This window comes from Sus scrofa, chromosome 3 (assembly GCF_054392235.1).
Source record: "Sus scrofa isolate SSC_HxYL_T2T_F1_AM1 chromosome 3, Sscrofa_HxYL_maternal_Yorkshire_Landrace_v2.0, whole genome shotgun sequence".
Taxonomy (NCBI): domain Eukaryota; kingdom Metazoa; phylum Chordata; class Mammalia; order Artiodactyla; family Suidae; genus Sus; species Sus scrofa.
Genome location: NC_139385.1, coordinates 104,215,512 through 104,234,682, shown reverse-complemented (window position 1 = coordinate 104,234,682; position 19,171 = coordinate 104,215,512). Strand labels below are relative to the sequence as shown.

The 19,171-nt window shown below is 37.3% G+C and overlaps 2 protein-coding genes across 5 annotated transcripts in view; one reads left to right on the top strand and one right to left on the bottom strand.

Annotated features, from left to right (window-relative positions):
• Window positions 1-19,171, top strand: part of GTF2A1L (general transcription factor IIA subunit 1 like) — an 85,370-nt gene that overhangs the window by 30,703 nt on the left and 35,496 nt on the right. For 2 of the 4 annotated variants that reach the window (XM_085019351.1, XM_085019349.1), the window contains 3 exons: window positions 606-866; window positions 2,109-2,198; window positions 11,930-12,136. In XM_085019351.1, the coding sequence (XP_084875477.1) occupies window positions 606-866; window positions 2,109-2,198; window positions 11,930-12,037 (459 nt within the window). In that variant the 3' untranslated portion in view covers window positions 12,038-12,136. Of the gene's footprint in view, window positions 1-605; window positions 867-2,108; window positions 2,199-11,160; window positions 12,137-19,171 lie in introns of those variants that run through there. The other 2 variants (XM_085019350.1, XM_085019348.1) reach the window with 2 other exon arrangements.
• LHCGR (luteinizing hormone/choriogonadotropin receptor) overlaps window positions 10,969-19,171 on the bottom strand; it is a 71,723-nt gene continuing 63,520 nt past the window's right edge. Inside the window, exon 11 of the mRNA XM_085015925.1 lies at window positions 10,969-12,639. Coding sequence (XP_084872051.1) covers window positions 12,582-12,639 — 58 coding nt within the window. The 3' untranslated portion in view covers window positions 10,969-12,581. The remainder of the gene's footprint in view (window positions 12,640-19,171) is intronic.

Here is a 19,171-nt window from a genome sequence, read left to right as displayed (position 1 = left end):
GCCTACACCAGAGCCACAGCAACATGGGATCCGAGCCACGTCTGCAACCTACACCACTGCTCACAGCAACGCCGGATCCTTAACCCACTGAGCGAGGCCAGGGATCGAACCCACAACCTCATGGTTCCTAGTCAGATTCATTAACCACTGAGCCACGAGGGGAACTCCGAGTGTTTGGTTTATTCTAGTTAGTACAATGCTTTATGTTTTTTACTTATCCATTGAGCATGATATCACTTGTCCTTTCTACTTGATTGAATTATTGTTTAAGTTAAAATTGTTAAAATCTAATATAATAGGTGTTATATAAATTTAAAGTAGTATATATAAGAACTGGTTAATATTATATGAAAGCAATCAACTCATTTTCTGTCTGTGTATGACTATAAGTGGGTTTACTTTATTTACAACTTAAAAGTCATTCCCATATTACCTAGGAATGCTAGGAGTGTTCTAAAATTTAAAATCAGGAATCATAAAGGAAAGAAATATGTTTTAAGTGGCCACTTTTGAAATGTTTAAGTAATTTTGTCTTATGCATCTTTGGTGTTTTATACACATTGTTTGACCTAAAAAACTTTTATTATATTTCTTTCTTTTTTTAGGATTCTAACTCTCAGATGGATTTAAGTATTCAGGTAACTGATAATGATATTAATGAGATAATTCAGATAGATGGAACCGGAGATACATCTTCCAATGATGAAATAGGAAGTACAAGAGATGTGGATGAGAATGAATTTCTAGGGATTATTGATGCAGGGGACCTGAAGGTACTTGAAGAAGAAGCTGGCAGTATATCAAATGAAGATTCAACTGCCAACAGTAGTGATAATGAAGACCCCCAAACAGACCTTGTGGAAGAGGTGAGAATCACTTTTGAGTTGAAAATTTTTAAAATCTGTAACACTTGTACTTTAGTATACTTTGGAACCAAGAAAAATAATAATTAAGAGTAATCTTGTCTTTAGTCTTTAAAGTGAGACTTGTTTGTATACTACAATTTAAACTTTAAATCTTGGAGTTCCCGTTGTGGCACAGCAGAAACGAGTCCAACTAGGAACCATGAGGTTGTGGGTTCGATCCCTGGCCTCGCTCAGTGGGTTAAGGATCTGGCGTTGCCCTGAGCTGTGGTGTAGGTTGCAGATGTGGCTTGGATCTGGTGTTGCTGTGGCTGTGATATAGGCCAACGGCTACAGCTCTGATTAGACCCCCAGCCTGGGAACCTCCATATGCCACAGGTGTGGCCCTAACAAGGACAAAAAGATTAAAAAAAAAAAAAAGCAAACAAACAAAAACTTTAAATCTTAAACTGTAATTTAAATCAGTATTAAGTAATTAGGAATCAGCTACTATATTTGTTGGTCTTAACTAGAGATATTGGGAAGCTTAAGGGTTAAGAGTGGAGGTAGAGAAGACAGTCGGGGTAGAGCATATTGTATTTTCTCTGATCCTAATAAACACAGTAAACCTTTGTGGAATGTGACTAAGAAGCATGTAGGGAGTTCCCATTGTGGCTTAGCAGTAACGAGCCCAACTAGTATCCATGAGTATGTGGGTTTGATCCCTAGCCTCACTCAGTGGGTTAAGGATCCAGCATTGCTGTGAGCTGTGGTGTAGGTTGCAGACTCCCTCCTTTTGGTGGCTTGGGTCCCTCCTTGTGGTGGCTGTAGTGTAGATCGGCAGCTGCAACTCGAATTCAACCTCTAGCCTGGGAACTTCCATATGCTACAGTTGCGGCCCTAAAAAGCAAAAAAAAAAAAAAAATCATGTAAGCAATATTAATTATTGTTTATGGTGGTGTTACATATATGGTAGGTACCATACTAAATCTTATCTGCCTTACATTTTTGTTAACACTATTACTGCCCTATGGGTCTCATTACTGTCCTTATTTTGCAAATGAGGAAACTGAGATATGAGGATTTCTAGTAACTTGCCTAAAGTCTTGTGGTTATTGAGTGGCTATACTGGGATTCAAACTCATATTGTTTGACTTTTAAGTACAATACTATTCTATGTACTTGGATAGACAGAATTTGGCCCTCTATCTGTAAAAAATTCAGAGCATCATGCAATTCCTTAATGTGACTATCTTTTGTCTTTAGGACCCTTTAGATTCTGGAGATGATGTTAGTGAGCAGGATGTGCCAGACCTGTTTGACACGGATAATGTAATTGTCTGTCAGTATGACAAGGTATTGTATTCACCTTTTAGACTTGGGGTTTATTAATTGCACTATAATAGAAAGATAAGGAAAATAATGGGAAATACGATTATGAGTTATTTAGTTAAATTCATCTCAAAGTATCTAATTAATGTTGTAAATTTTGGGGGTGTATTTTGGGTCTAACATTGTGCAGTGTGGTCTCAGTGATACATGGTAGTCCTTATCTTAAGGAGGTTACCGTCTTAATGAAGCAAGATGTTTCTGTATAGAATAATGGAATGGCATAAAATAAGATGGTAGGTAAATCAAAAGCTAAAATATGTGACAGGTAAATCAAATACTGAAATTCAGGGCATATAAATTAGATGCTAAGATGAGTAGCATGTAAATCAAATGCTAAGATATGTGGCACAGACAATAAGTCCTAAAAGTGGCTAGGAAATGCAGGAAATCAATTGTAGTTGGAGTTCTCACAAATCTATCATGGGTGATGTGAGGCTTTGAAATAGGTCTTGAATGATTTGTAGCACATAGATAAGAGTGGAGAGTAGGCATTCAGAGTAGAATAGCTTGATAAAAGGCAGAGAAATGAACCCATGTAGAAAGTATAAGGGACAGTGAAGCTCTGCCTTGAATGAAGTGTTTTCTTTTGATTGTATTAGGAAATGAGGCTGGGTTGGGACAGAGGTGGGAGCAGATTAGAAAATCCAGAATCCTGAAAGGAGAAATTCTTACTTGACTTGATGATGGACATTAGCCTTCTGAGGATGACGTAGAGAAAGTTGTAATTGGGTTTAAGAACTGGCATTGTTTGCTAATTTGGAAGAGCCAGATAAGAAGAAGAACAGAGAGAAGAAGAACAGAGATTGCGGGTAAAGTAACAGAGCCCAGACCAACAATGGGGGCATAGAACAGGGAAGAGTTAGGGATTATGATGGAAAAATCATTGGGAGTTGGTGGTTAGTTGGACATTAGAAAGTGATTGGTAAGGAGGAGTTGAAGGTGTCTCTCAGGTTTGACGCCTAGAAATTAAGTTAGTAGCAATTAAAGTTTAGTAACTAAAATGTAATACTGCTTTAAAAATTTTTTTAAATACTATAACTGCGATTATATAGTAAACTGGTCAGTTTTTTGTCCCTCATTCATATTTACATTTTTAAGCATTTTAAATATATAATTCACATACTATACAAAACAAGTTGAATTATACACTTTATTTTTTAATTTTTTTATCATAGTTGATTTACAGTATTCTGTCAGTTTATGTTGTACAGACAAATGGCCCAGTTATACATATCTATACATTATTTTTTTCATATTATCCTCCATCATATTCCATCACAAGTAATCAGATATAGTTCCTTGGGCAGTACAGCAGAATCTCATTGCAAATTGTACATTTAAAATATTGTACAACTCAATGGGTTTTTTTGGTATATTTATGGATATGCGCAACCATTAACATCATCAATTTTGGAAAATTTTCATCGCCTCAGAAAAAAAGCCCATACCCTTTAGTACCCACCCCCATATTGCTCCATTTCCTCCCATCCCCAGTAGGAAGGAACCACTAATACACTTTCTGTCATTTTATATTTCCCTATTTCAGAGATTTATATGAAAGAAATCGGGTAATATGTGGTCTTTTATGACTTCTTTTTAACTTCAGTATTTCAAGATTCATCCATATCATAGCTTATAACACTTCTTTTATTCCTTTTTTGTTGATGAATACTACTAGTCCACTGAATGGATATAACATTTTTTGTGTATTCATTCATGTGTTGAGGGATATTTGAGTTATTTCCACCTTTGGCTGTGATGAATAATGCTGCTGTAAATATTCCTGTACATGTTTTTTGTGAAATGTTATTTTCATTTCTTTAGGTTTGTACCTAGGAGTGGTGTTTCTGTGTCATATGGTAATAAGACAGACTACCACACTATTTTCCAAAGTGGCTGCACCATTTTTTATTCCCATCAGTGGTGTATAAGGATTTAGATTGCTTCACATTCTCACTAACATGTGTTATGACTTTTTTTTTTTCGGTCGTTCATCCTTTTAGGGCTGCACCCCTGGCATATGGAGGTTCCCAGTCTAGGGGTCTAATTGGAGCTGTTGCTGCCAGCCTATGCCAGAGCCACATCAATGCTAGATCCGAGCAATGTCTGTGACCTACACCACAGCTCACCGCAACACTGCATCCTTAACCCACTGAGTGAGGCCAGCGATCAAACCAACAACCTTATGGTTCCTAGTCGGATTCGTTTCTGCTGCGGCACGACGGGAACTCCATAACTTTTTGATTCTAGCCATCTCAGTGGGTGTGAGGTGGTATCTCATGGTTTTGATTTGCATTTCCCTGATGACTAGTGAATATTTATATTCTTGACTTTTTTTCAGTAACAATTTCTATATACTCGGGACAATGGATAGTATTTTGAATTGCTGTAAAAATAAATTCTCTTCTCTAAAAATAAGATCGTTTTCTCTCTATAATGTTTTTTATAGATAGAAAATGACAATTTAGATGCTGATGAACATAAGCATAAGAAGGAATAGGTAATAGAAAAGGGATTGGTCTTAGTTTAAAACTTATTTTGGTTCCTTATAAACAGTGTATTAGCTTCTGTAAACAGTGTGTTGCACTATAAGGCACTAAATTATATATGTATTGCATAGAGTCACAAAGAATTTTTCTAGACCATTATGGATACAGTAGCCTTTGTTGTACTCCATTGTGGGAAGTAGCTTGTAATTAATACATAGTGCTTTATATTTTTCGAAGTATTTTCTTATATGTTGTCTTTTGCTTCTTACAACAGCATGTGGTGTAGATAGAAAGAGTAATATTATATAGTGTTAACAAATCTAGTTCTTTGAGGGCACTCTAATTAGCGAATATTTTAAAAACAGTGCTAAACATTTTAATGGAAACCCAGGCACTGGGGAATCACTGAAAAGTTTTTGAAAGGAGTAATGAAGTCAGAAGATAGCTAGCAAAGAGACTATATCTATGATCAAAGTGGGGGGTAGGGGGACCACTGTTACAGTGCATTTTTATGAGAATTAACTTCCTAGTAGGGGTACTAGTTGACTTGTTTCAAGAAGTATTAAATATAATTAGACTCAAGTAAATTGGCAAACATCAGTAGTAGTCTTGTAAGAGCTTTACTATTTAGTGCGTTTTGAAGGCTAGTAGCATTAGTTCCCCTGGAGAGTATTCAAAATGAGGAATTTTGACTCTTACCCCAGAGTCCTGGTGTGCATTTTTTTCCGGTTTCACTTAAAATTTTTTTTTTTTAAATTACAGTTGATTTACAGTGTTCTGGCAATTTCTGCTGTACAGCAGAGTGACCCAGTTATACATATATACACATTCTTTTTCTCACATTATCCTCCATTATGTTCCATTGCAAGTGATTGGATGTAGTTCCCTGTGCTATACAGCAGGACCTCATTGCTTATCCACTCCAAATGCAATAGTTTGCATCTACTAACCCCAAATTCCAGTCCATCCCACTCCCTCCCCCCTTGGCAACCACAAGTCTGTTCTCTAAGTCCATGAGTTTGTTTCTTTTCTTTAGATTGGTTCATTTGTGCTATATATTATATTTCAGATATGCGATATCATACGGTATTTGTCCTTGCCTTTCTGACTTACTTCTCTTAGTATGACAGTCTCTAGTTCCATTCAAGTTGGTGCAGATGGCATTATTTGGTTCTTTTTAATGGCTGATTAGTATTCCATTGTGTATATGTACCACAGCTTCTTAATCCATTCACCTGTTGATGGACATTTAGGTTGTTTCCATGTCTTGGCTATTGTGAATAGTGCTGCAATGAATGTATGGGTACATGCATCTTTTTCAAGGAAAGTTTTGTTTGGATATATGCCCAGGAGTGGGATTGCTGGATCATATAGGAGTTCTATATTTAGTTTTCTGAGGTACCTCATACTGTTTTCCATAGTGGTTGTACCAATTTACATTCCCATCAACAGTGTAGGAGGGTTCTCTTTTCTCTACACCCTCTCCAGCATTTGTTATTTGTAGACTTACTAATGGTGGCCATTCTGACTAGTGTGAAGTGGTATCTCATTGTAGTTTGGATTTGCATTTCTCTAATAATTAGTGATGTTGAGCATTGAGCAATGCCGGTTGGCCATCCATATGTTTTCTTTGGCAAAATGTCTATTTAGGTCTTCGGCCCATTTTTCGAATTTTTTTTTTTTTTTTTTTTTTTGCAGCTGAGTTATATGAGCTGTTTGTATATTTTGGAGATTAAGCCCTTGTCAGTTGCGTCATTTGCAACTATTTTCTCCCATTCTGTAGGTTGTCAGTATGTGCATTTTAATAGGACTCCTAGGTGATTTGCGTGGTCATTAAACTTTGAGAAGAACTAGGGTTTTTTGTTTTGTTTTTTGTTCATTTTTTAGTATAGTTAATATATTTAGGGTCTCTTTATTTAAGTAAAGCCTAAAAAGGCAGCATAGACAACATAGTATTTTGTACCTGTCTTTTTTTTTTTTTTTTTTTTTTTTGGTCTTTTTGCTATTTCTTTGGGCCGCTCCTGTGGCATATGGAGGTTCCCCGGCTAGGGGTCTAATCGGAGCTGTAGCCACAGGCCTACGCCAGAGCCACAGCAACGCGGGATCCGAGCCGCGTCTGCAACCTACACCACAGCTCACGGCAACGCCGGATCGTTAACCCACTGAGCAAGGGCAGGGATCGAACCCGCAACCTCATGGTTCCTAGTCGGATTCGTTAACCACTGCGCCATGACGGGAACTCCTGTACCTGTCTTTTAAGGAGATTAACAATATATCTTGGAGAGCTTTGTGCTAATATTTTTATAATTGTGTAATATTTCATTGTGGAATTACTAAAATTTACTTAACCAGTCCCCTGGTGATGAATATTTGAGTTATTTTTCAGTTATTTCTGCTGAATGACCATGTACACAAAACATTTCATATGTGTACAATTTTATTTGTTAAATCAATCTCCAGAAGTGGGATTACTGGGTCAAAGGGAAAATGTATTTGGTTAGATATTGTCAAAATGCTCTCTAGGGGATATTCCAGTTTATATTCCTATTACAACGTTTGAGAGTACTTCTTTTCCTGCAGCCTTGCCAGGGGAATGTAATAAAACATTTGGATTCTTTGCTGTTATGAAAGACGAAAAATGGTATCTTGGTGAAATTTTAAATTTTCCTGTGTTTATGAGCCATTTGTGTTTACCTTTATGTGAAATTCTTGTTCATAACTTTTGTCTATGTTTTAAAAATTAGCTTGCTGGTCAATTTATTCATTTCTGGGAGCTCTGTATTATTTTGGGGAGATTAGCCCTTGGTATGTGCAGAAATACTTTTTCCTCAGTTGTTTGCTTTCAGTGCCTTTTCTTTCATACTGAATTTTTCAGCCTTTATTTTTATGGCTTCTGAATTTTGAATCATAAATAGAAAGTTCTTTCTTACCTTGGGATTTTAAAGGGATTCATGCATGTTGTCTTCTGGTATTTTTTTGGTTTCTTTTAAAAAATGTAAGTCCTAATTGATTGGGAGTATTTATCTTGGTATAGAATGTGACATATGGTTCTAACTTTTTTCCCCAAGTGGCAGCAGTTTTCCTAACATTGCTTATTGGAAAGTCTGTTTTGTCTCCACTGTTAGGAGAATGATTCCTTCATTATTGACTAAATTTCTATATTTTGAGTATACCTCTTGACTTTCTGTTTTGTTCCATTGGTTTGTCCATTAGCCTGTGCTGCATTGATTTAATTATTGAGGTTTTTAATATCTGGGAGGGTACTACTTCTTCACCATATTCTTTTCCAGACTTTTCCTGGATATTCTTGTTTATTTCTCTGTATTGACTTAAGAATAAGCTTGTCTGGTTCAAAACAAACCCTGCTGATGTTTTTATTGAGAGCACATTAAATTAATAAAATTTGGTGTTTTAATGATGTTAAGGAGGAACAGGTTGCAATTTTGAATGTCATGTCCAGGAGAGGTCTTACTGAGAGCATGATAGGATAAAAATCTAAAGGGAGTAGGAGAATGAACCATGAGGATATTTGATGTAATTATGTCAGACCAGGGAACAATAAATATCTAGGTCCTAAGGTAGAAGAGTACCTGAGTGTTCAGGGAACAATGAGACCAGAGCAGTAAGTGAGGAGAAGAGTAGGATCTTATAGTCCATTTTGAGGACATTATTTTTGAATGGGGAGTCATTGGAGAGTTTTTAGCATAGAAATGATATGAGGCTTGTATTTTTAACAGGGCCACTCTGGCTACCCTGGTTAGAGTAGATAAAGTGGGATATGGGTGAAAATAGGGAACTAATCATGGGACATATTAATCTAAATGAGAGAGGACGGTGGCTTAGACAAAGGTAACTGTAGTAGTGGAAGTGGTAGAAGTGGTTGGAATATGAATTTGCTTTGTAGGTAGAATTAATATTTACTGAGGGATCTGGCTATGTGGCATGAGTAGGAGGTGTAAAGATTGTCTGTAAGATTTTTGACCTGAATGAGAATGAGTGGCCGTTCCCCACTGAGATGGGGAAGACTGTGAGGTTTGGGAGAGAGTATATCAATGTCCTCATTTTAAACTTGTTTGGAGTGTTTACTGGACATTCAGGGAGAGGTTCTGAAGCAATTGAATGAGAATCTGAGTTGAAGGGAGAGGTGTGAGGTAGATACATTTTGGGGAGTTAGATCAGATTACCAGGAGAGTGACTATAAGCAGAAAGAAGAGTCCTGGTACCAAAACAAACAAACAAAAAACAGTCCTGTTACACTGTAAAACTGAGAGGTGAGAAAGAAGGAGGAATCAGTAAAGAAAGCTAAGGAGTGTCTAAAGAGTCATATGGAAAGCCAGGAATGTTCTAGAAGCCAACTGAGGAAACTATTTCAAAGAAGATAGGGCATTGAATGATGCCAGTAGAGAGTTCCTGTTGTGGCTCAGCAGGTTAAGAATCCTACTAGTATCCATGAGGATGTGGGTTTGATCCCTGACCTCACTTATTGGATTAGGGACCTGGCATTGCCACAAGCTGTGGTGTAGGTTGCAGATGTGGCATAGGCCCACAGCTGCAGCTCCGATTTGACCCATAGCCTGGGAGTTTCCATATACCACAGGTGTGGCCCTAAAAAGAAAAAAAGAAAAGGAAAAAAAAGGGGGGGGGGAGAACAGTGCCAGTAGATCAAGTATTTTAAAATTTATTCTAGCTATGTTATCCCTTTTGTTACTGTGTGTAATTGGGCTCTTCCTTGACATCTTTTAGCTATTGCTTGTATATGTGAAGGCTGTGAATTTCTGTGTATTAAATTTTACATTAGTACTGAAATTGTTTTTTTTTTGTTTTGTTTTTTGTCTTTTCTTTTTCTAGGGCCGCACCTATAGCATATGGAGGTTCACAGGCTAGGAGTCTAATCGGAGCAGTTGCTGCCGGCCACGGCCAGAGCCACAGCAACGCCAGATCCGAGCTGCATCTGCGACCTACACCACAGCTCACTGCAACACTGGATCCTTAAACCACTGAGCGAGGCCAGGGATTGGACCCAAAACCTCATGGTTCCTAGTTGGATTTGTTTCTGCTGCGCCACAACAGAAGCTCCCTGAATTCTTACTTAGTCATTGTAAATTGATTATCTTATGTTTTTAGACATCCAGTCATTGTATCAGCAAATTTATTTCATTTTTTCTAATTTTTATATCTCTAGTTCTTTCCTCTTGTCGGATTATGTTGGCTAGTACCATTATACTTTCCTTTTGTCTAATTGTATTTGGTAGTACCTCTGGAGTGGAAAGTTGGATAATAGTGGGTGGTATTGTCTATGTACTGACTTAAGTGGGAAAACTTTCAGGATTTTTCCCACTAAACACTAAGTCGTGGCTTTTGGGTTGCGGTAGGGGTGTGTGTGTGTGTGTGTGTGTGTGTGTGTGTGTGTGTGCGCGCGCTTGTGTTTGTAGGACATAATCTTTCTTATTTTGAGTTAAAAAAATCTAAAATGCATGAAAATTTTATGAAAAAGCTTTTTCAACATCATTGGAGGTGATTATGAGATTTGTTTCCTTACGTCTGGTAATATAGTTTTTATAATAATAAATTCCTGATATTGAACCATTGTTGCATTTCTAGAATAAAGTAGTCACTTGATAAAGCTACTGGGGTGAATTTGTTGCTGCTGTTATTCTTCTCCTAATTCTGGTCAGATTTTATCATCTGTGTTGAGTTAAGGATTCTGTTGTCACTGTTATGTTCCTGAAGACTTAAAATAAGTACAAGTGAGGAATTCCTGCGCTCAGTGGCTTAAGAATCTGACTGCAGCGGTTTGGGTTGCTGCAGAGGTGCAGGTTTGATCCCTAGCCTGGTGCAGTGGCTTAAAGGATCTGGTGTTATTGTAGCTGTGGCTTGGATTCAGTCCTAGGCCCTGGGAACTTCCATAAGCTATGGGTGTGGCCATTAAAAAAAAAAAAAGATAAGTGCAAGTGAAAATTTGGGAGTTGAACTCAGAGAAGAAGTTTTTCATCATTATGACTTTTTCCCCCACACAAGTAGGGGGTTTATCCTTTGTATTTTCTTAAACATCATAAAATGCATCTGTGTACTAGCCATAGGCTAGTACTTGATTTGACTATCTATTTGACTATTTGCAGTCAATAACTAGGTTTAATTTTTACTCTTGTTTCAGATCATACGTTTTTAAATGGTCACTTTTGGTTGACTTGGTATTCACATTGATTGTATTATTTCTTACCTCTTAAGTTAGTAGAATTTTCTAGTTTTTGATTTTGTGTGTATCAGGCTGATTGATTGAATCCAAAGAACAGCCAGTAGAATCTGATAGATTATAAGCTGTATTTTCTGACCTTGCTCAGTGTATGACTGTGACTTTTATCTTCGAAATGAAACACTACTTTTTTTCTTCATTTCTAATAATATTAACTACATCCTCTCTGTTTATTCCTTTGCAGATGTACTGAACTCTTTGCTCTTCTTGAGCAATCCAGGCCCCTCCTCAGGACTTCTCTGCCCTTGGCCTGGAATGTTCTCTAGTCAGTATCTTCTTTCCAAGTCTTTGCTCAAATGTTCCCTCACAAGTCAGGCCCACCCTGACTCTTCTATTTAAAATTGTAACCCCACCTCTGTGTTTGTGATATTCCTTTTCCTGATCTATTTTTTCATAACACTTAACCACCTTTTTTTTTTTTTTTTGTATTTTTAGGGCCACACCCATGGCATATGTAAGTTCCCAGGCTAGGGGTTGAATTGGAACTGTAGCTCACCGGATCCTTAACACTCTGAGTGAGGCCAGGGATTGAACCTGCGTCCTCATGGATACTAGTTGGGTTCGTTACCCTGAAACTACAATGGAAACTCCCACTTACCACCTTTTAATATTCTATATAGTTTATGTATTTATTATGTTCGTTTCTTCCATCCTTACTGAAATATAAACTCTTCAAAGACAGAAATTGTTTTCCTGCTCTAAAAAAAGTGTATATATATATATATATACATTTTCCTTTTTAAAAAACCAGTACATCTCCAGTGCCTAAGATAATAGTAGACACATAGGAACTCAACTATTTGCTGAATCAGTGAATAAACTGTTTTGAGGAGGTCTTATTTTTAATGAAGTCCCAACTTAGGGAAAGAATAGTCCCATGGGCTATGCAAAGAAATATAAATGATCCTTTAACTTCTAAATTTAATTAATTTAGACTATTTTTCTCCCTCCAGATTCATCGAAGCAAGAACAAATGGAAATTCTATTTGAAAGATGGTGTTATGTGTTTTGGAGGGAAAGACTATGTATTTGCAAAAGCCATTGGTGATGCAGAGTGGTAAAACTTATGAGGTCAATACATCATAAACATCAGTGGGACTATATCACATACTGTTTACTCTATGGAATTTAATAAAATTTAATTCAGATGCAGATACAAATATATAATTTTACATTTCTTTCATTTTACCTTTCATACTGTTAAAACAGGTTTTTATTTGTTTAACCCTCATTGTCTTTACCATTACAAAGCATAAATGTATCAGATGTGATATAGCATGAAGAAATGTCACATTTCTTTATTTTTGAAGTAAAATTTAAATCAGACTCCAGTTCCCCTTCATGGTGAAGTCACTATCAATTATTAAATTGGGGCTCATGTTCCTCCCACCTCTTACCAAACTGTGTTACAAAAGATCCCTGGAGAGTCCTGTAGATAGCAGGATATTCACCAAGGCTTCTCTGGATCTTCAGGCTGTACTCTACACTAGCAGTATGATGATTGAGCAAGCCTGGATGGTTCCTTGGAGGGAGATGCCTCAGTTGAGCCTGTGCTATACTTGAACGTAAAATCTTTGCTGAGGCCTGGATCCCTGGAGTGAAGGATCAGCCTCTCGGGTTTATCATGTGGCTAGGCTGTTTTTCTTTGTATCCTGCTATTTCCCTGGGGAAATGTAGAAAATAAGTTAGGTTCCTATTCTAATTCTTGAAACTTCATACTTCTGTCTTCTTCCCTCTCTCCCTACTTTTTTTTTCTATTTTTCTTACAGTGGAAGATTCTTTCGCAAACTCTTTACCCCTCAAAGATACCGCCTCCCTTCCTTTTCCCTAATAGGGAATTCCCTCATTGCGAAACGAAAGTCTAGAAGAGATGTCCTCTTCAGGAACCTTCTGCTTTGGTGAAGCAGTCTAGTTTGAAAACAGAAGACCTGGATGACTGTCTTAAAATCAGGGAGAGAAAACAAAATGTAAAACACAAATAGCTCTCATTGTCCTACAGCAATGAAAACAAAACAAATTAAAATCTCAGTAAATTATCCTGTAATATTCTCTTCCTTAGTAGATTCAAATTCCTCTAAGGAACATTTTCCTCATCATTCTGCTTTTCTTAGTGGGTGGGGCATACGTGGTCTCTAAGTGTAGGATCCCTAGTTTTGGCCCTGAATATTGTTCTCCAGGACAGCAGTTCTCTCACAAAAGCAGTTCTGGGATTGAGTGGGTTATTGTCTGTGAAAGCATCTTTAAGTATTAGATACCTGGATCTGGCTGGTCACAGGGTGAATTCAACATTTCTTTTCCAGAAGCACCTCCACTTGGAGAGTTTAATTTATTCCAACACTTGTTCTGTTTTACCCAAGGTACTTAGATCTTTTCAAAATCAGGATAACTGTCTTCTGGACCATGAACAACATGAGTGGGTCACTGTCTTTGGCCTGAAGTTGGCAGCTGCTTTAAGAATTCAGTTAGTACTAGTGAGTGGGCTGATCTCCTGTCCAGATTCTCCAGCTATGCCTTCTTCATCCTCTGTCCATTTTACCGCCACCATTGCTATTGCAAATCCTTCTCTGGCTCTTGAGAACTTCCAGAAGCTATGAAGTTCCTTTCATGGATATTGCCTACCATGAAATGCTAATCTTTTCTATATGAAAGACAAAAAGAGGGGGCTTACCTTTTGTGTCTGTCCCTGAAATGTTCCCCCTTCTGTGTGGAGGAGTACTCTTCCTTCCTCCCTTCCTCCGTTTCTTCCTTCCTTCCCCTTTCCTTCCTTCCTGCCTCCTTCCCTCCTCCCTCCCTTCCCTCCTCTCCTTCCCTCCTTCCTTCCTCCTTCCCTCTCTGCCTCCCTCTCTCCCTCCCCCCTTTCTTATTTATTTAAGTTCTTTCTTTCCTCTTGTTGGTGAGCCTGGCTAGAGTTTTGTCTATTTTGTTTACCCTTTCAAAGAACCAGCTCTTGGTTTTTTTGCTTTTTTTCTATTGTTTTTTGAATCTCTATTTTATTGATTTCCTCTCTGATCTTTATTATTTCCTTCCTTCTGCTGATTTTAGGTTTTGTTTGTTCTTTTTCTAATTCATTTAGGTGGTAGATCAAGTTTTTGATTTGAGATTTTTCTTCTTTTTTGAGGAAGGCCTGCATGACTATGAATTTCCCTCTAAGCACGCTTTTGTGGCATCCCATAGATTTTGAATGGTTGTGTCTTCATTATCATTTGTCTTGAGGCATTTTTTAATTTCCCTTTTGATTTCCTCACTGGCCCATTGGTTTTTTTAGTAGCATGTCATTTAGTCTCCATGCAGTTAGTTTTTTCTCATTTCTTTTCTGTTGTTGATTTCTAGTTTCATGCCATTGTGGTCAGAGAAGATACTTGAAATAATTTCTATAGTCTTAAATTTGTTGAGGCTAGTTTTGTGCCCCAAAATGTGGTCAATCTTTGAGAATGTTCCATGTGCACTTGAGAAGAATGTATATTCTGATTTTTTTGGATGTAATGTCCTGAAAATGTCAATTAAGTCTAACTTTTCTACTCTGTTATTTAGGAACTCTGTTACCTTATTTATTTTGTGTCTAGATGATCTGTCCATTGATATGAGTGGGGTGTTAAAGTCTCCTGTTATTATTCTATTCCCATCACCTTGTCCTTTTATGTCTGTTATTTGCTGTAAGTATTTGGGTGCTCCTATATATTAGGGGCATATATATTGATGAGTATAATATATATATATATATTTTTTATTTCTTGGGCTGCTCCTGCAGCATATGGAGGTTCCCAGGCTAGGGGTCTAAATTGGAGCTGTAGCTGCCAGCCTACACCAGAGCCACAGCAATGCGGGATCCAAGCTGTGTCTGTGACCTATGCCACAGCTCATGGCAACACTGGATCTTTAACCCACTGAGCAAGGGCAGGTATCGAACCCGCAACCTAGTCGGATTTGTTAACCACTGCACCACGATGGGAACTCCATGAGTGTAATATTCTCTTCTTGATCCTTTTATCATTAAATAATGTCCTTCTTTGTCTTTCTTTATGGCCTTCGTTTTGAAGTCTGTTTCGTCTGATATGAGTATCACAACTCCCGCATTCCTATCTTTTCCATTTGCATGAAAATCTTTTTCCATCCCCTCACTGTCAATCTATGTCCTTTGCCCTAAGGTGAGTCTCTTGTAGACAGCAGATGGAGGCTCTTGCTTTTTTTTTTTTTAATCCAATCTGCCACTCTCTGTCTTTTGATTTGAGCATTCAGTCCATTGATGTTTAAGGTAATTATTGATAAATGCGTATTTATTACCACTTTAAGCCTTGTTTTCCAGTTGATTCTGTTTCTCCTTTGTTCCTTTCTTTTTTTGGTTGAATAATTTCCATTTATTTTATGGCTGTGTCCCCTTCTTTTTAGTTTTTGTGTAGGTATGATTTGGTTTTGATTTGTGGTTGCCCTGTTCTTCAGGTATGTTAATCCCTTCCTATATCTACTTGCTTTAGCCTGATAGTCATGTAGGCTCAAACACATTCTAAAAAAAGAGTCTAGATTTTCTTACTTTCCTTCCGCTCAATGTATGATTTTGTTGTCCTTTTTTAACATCTTCATATATTTGTCCTTTTTGCTGTTCCTTGTGTTCATCATCACTTTTACAATCTTTTTTTTTTCTTGTAGTTCTATATGCTGGCTTATTGAAGTAATTACTTTCCAATTGTGATTTCCTCCATCCTATTTATTCTCACTTCTTTTTTATTTGGAGGAGTCCTTTCAGTATTTCTTTTAGAATGGGTTTAGTATTGCTGTACTTTTTCAGTTTTGTTTGTTGGAGAAATTTTTTATTTCTCCTATTTTATTTTTTATTTTATTTTTTGAATTTTGACAGGAATTTTTTTTTTTTTTTTTTTTTTTTTTTGTATTTTTGTCTTTTGTTGTTGTTGTTGTTGCTATTTCTTGGGCCGCTCCCGCGGCATATGGAGGTTCCCAGGCTAGGGGTTGAATCGGAGCTGTAGCCACTGGCCTACACCAGAGCCACAGCAATGCGGGATCCGAGCCGCGTCTGCAACCTACACCACAGCTCACGGCAACGCCGGATCGTTAACCCACTTGACAGGAATTTTATTGAATCTATAGTAAATAGCATGTTCTTTGATCCTCTTCTGCATGATTTGATTTATTCTTTTTTTTTTATTTTAAATTTTTATTTTATTTATAATTTTTTTATTTTCCCACTGTACAGCAAGGGGGTCAGGTTATCCTTACATGTATATATTACAATTACATTTTTCCCCCCACCCTTTCTTCTGTTGCAACATGAGTATCTAGACAAAGTTCTCAATGCTATTCAGCAGGATCTCCTTGTAAATCTATTCTAAGTTGTGTCTGATAAGCCCAAGCTCCCGATCCCTCCCACACCCTCCCCCTCCCATCAGGCAACCACAAGTCTCTTCTCCAAGTCCATGATTTTCTTTTCTGAGGAGATGTTCATTTGTGCTGGATATTAGATTCCAGTTATAAGTGATATCATATGGTATTTGTCTTTGTCTTTCTGGCTCATTTCACTCAGTATAAGAGTCTCTAGTTCCATCCATGTTGCTGCAAATGGCATTGTGTCCTTCTTTTTTATGGCTGAGTAGTATTCCATTGTGTATATATACCACCTCCTCCGAATCCAATCATCTGCCCATGGACATTTGGGTTGTTTCCATGTCCTGGCTATTGTGAATAGGGCTGCAATGAACATGCGGGTGCATGTGTCTCTTTTAAGTAGAGCTTTGTCCGGATAGATGCCCAAGAGTGGGATTGTGGGGTCATATGGAAATTCTATGTATAGACTTCTAAGGTATCTCCAAACTGTTCTCCATAGTGGCTGTACCAGTTTACATTCCCACCAACAGTGCAGGAGGGTTCCCTTTTCTCCACAGCCCTTCCAGCTCTTGTTATTTGTGGATTTATTAATGATGACCATTCTGACTGGTGTGAGGTGGTATCTCATGGTAGTTTTGATTTGCATTTCTCTTATAATCAACGATGTTGAGCATTTTTTCATGTGTTTGTTGGCCATCTGTATATCTTCTTTGGAGAAATGTCTATTCAGGTCTTTTGCCCATTTTTCCATTGATTGATTGGTTTTTTTGCTGTTGAGTTGTAAAAGTTGTTTATATATTCTAGAGATTAAGCCCTTGTCAGTTGCATCATTTGAAACTATTTTCTCCCATTCTGTAAGTTGTCTTTTTGTTTTCTTTTTGGTTTCCTTTGCTGTGCAAAAGCTTGTCAGTTTGATTAGTCCCGTTGGTTTATTTTTGCTCTAATTTCTATTGCTTTGGGAGACTGACCTGAGACAATATTCATGATGTTGATGTCAGAGAGTGTTTTGCCTATGTTTTCTTCTAGGAGTTTGATGGTGTCCTGTCTTATACTTAAGTCTTTCAGCCATTTGGAGTTTATTTTTGTGCATGGTGTGAGGGTGTGTTCTAGTTTCATTGCTTTGCATGCAGCTGTCCAGGTTTCCCAGCAATGCTTGCTGAATAGACTTTCTTTTTCCCATTTTATGTTCTTGCCTCCCTTGTCAAAGATTAATTGACCATAGGTGTCAGGGTTTATTTCCGGGTTCTCTGTTCTGTTCCATTGGTCTGTCTGTCTGTTTTGATACCAGTACCACACTGTTTTGATGACTATGGCTTTGTAGTATTTCTTGAAGTCTGGGAGAGTTATGCCTCCTGCTTGGTTTTTGTTTCTCAGGATTGCTTTGGCGATTCTGGGTCTTTTGTGGTTCCATATAAATGTTTGGATTGTTTGTTCTAGTTCTGTGAAAAATGTCATGGGTAATTTGATAGGGATTGCATTGAATCTGTAGATTGCTTTGGGTAGTATGGCCATTTTTACAATACTGATTTTCCCAATCCAGGAACATGGAATATCTTTCCATTTCTTTACATCTTCTTTGATTTCTTTGATTAAAGTTTTATAGTTCTCAGCATATAGGTCCTTTACCTCCTTGGTCAGGTGTATTCCGAGGTATTTGATTTTGTGAGGTACAATTTTAAAAGGTATCGTATTTTTGTATTCCTTTTCTAATATTTCATTGCTGGTATACAGAAATGCAACTGACTTCTGAATGTTAATCTTATATCCTGCTACTTTGCTGAATTTATTAATCGGTTCAAGGAGTTTTGGGGTTGAGTCCTTAGGGTTTTCTAGGTATAGTATCATGTCATCTGCGTACAGTGACAGTTTGATCTCTTCTCTTCCTATATGGATGCCTTTTATTTCTTTTGTTTGTCTTATTTCTCCTATTTTAAATGATATTCTTGCTGGGTAGAGTATTCTAGGCTGCAAATTTTTCCTTTTAGAACTTTGAATGTATCTTGCCACTCTCTTCTGGCCGGTAGTGTTTCTGTAGCGAAATCAGCTGATACCCTTATGGGGGTTCCCTTATAATTAATGTTTGTGTTTCTCTTGCTGCCTTTAGAATCCTGTCTTTAACATTTGCCATTTTTAATATAATATGTCTTGTTGTGGGCCTTATTTTGGGCTCTCTGTACTTCCTGTGTCTTGATATCTGTTTCCATTAGATTTGGAGTCTTCAGCCATAATTTCTTCAAATATATTTTCAATCCCCTTTTCTTTTTCTTCTCCTTCTGTAATCCCTATTATGCATAAATTGGCCCTGCTTTATGTCATCCCATAGACCTCTTATATGCTTTCATGTTTTTTTTTCATTTGCTTTTTTGTCTGCTGTCCTGATTAGGTGATTTCCATTATTCTGTCTTCCAAGGTACTAATTCATTCCTCTTCATTATTTATTCTGCTCTTTAGTACCTTTAACTCAACTTGCAGTTCTGCAAATGAATTTTTCTTTTTTTTTTCCTCTTGGATCCTCTGTATATTTTTTAGTTCCTTTCTAAAGTAATCTGCATTACTGTTCATATCTGCTCTTAATTCCTTCATGTTTCCTCTTAATTCCTCAGTATTTTCACTATCTTCTTTTTGAACTCTGTGTCTGCTAGACTGCAGAGGTCTGTTTTGTTGTTTGCTCCTTGAGGTAAATTCTCCTGTTCTCGTGGTTCCTGAGCTTCTTCATTTTGCTTATATTTTTCTTATTCTGTGAATTTAGGGAAAACAGCTACTCTAGTTTTGGAGGGCTATTTATATGCATGAGCACACCTGGGTATTTTTTGAGGGCTTAATATTTATTTTTATGGTGCTGTGTGTGCTTTCAGGGAGAT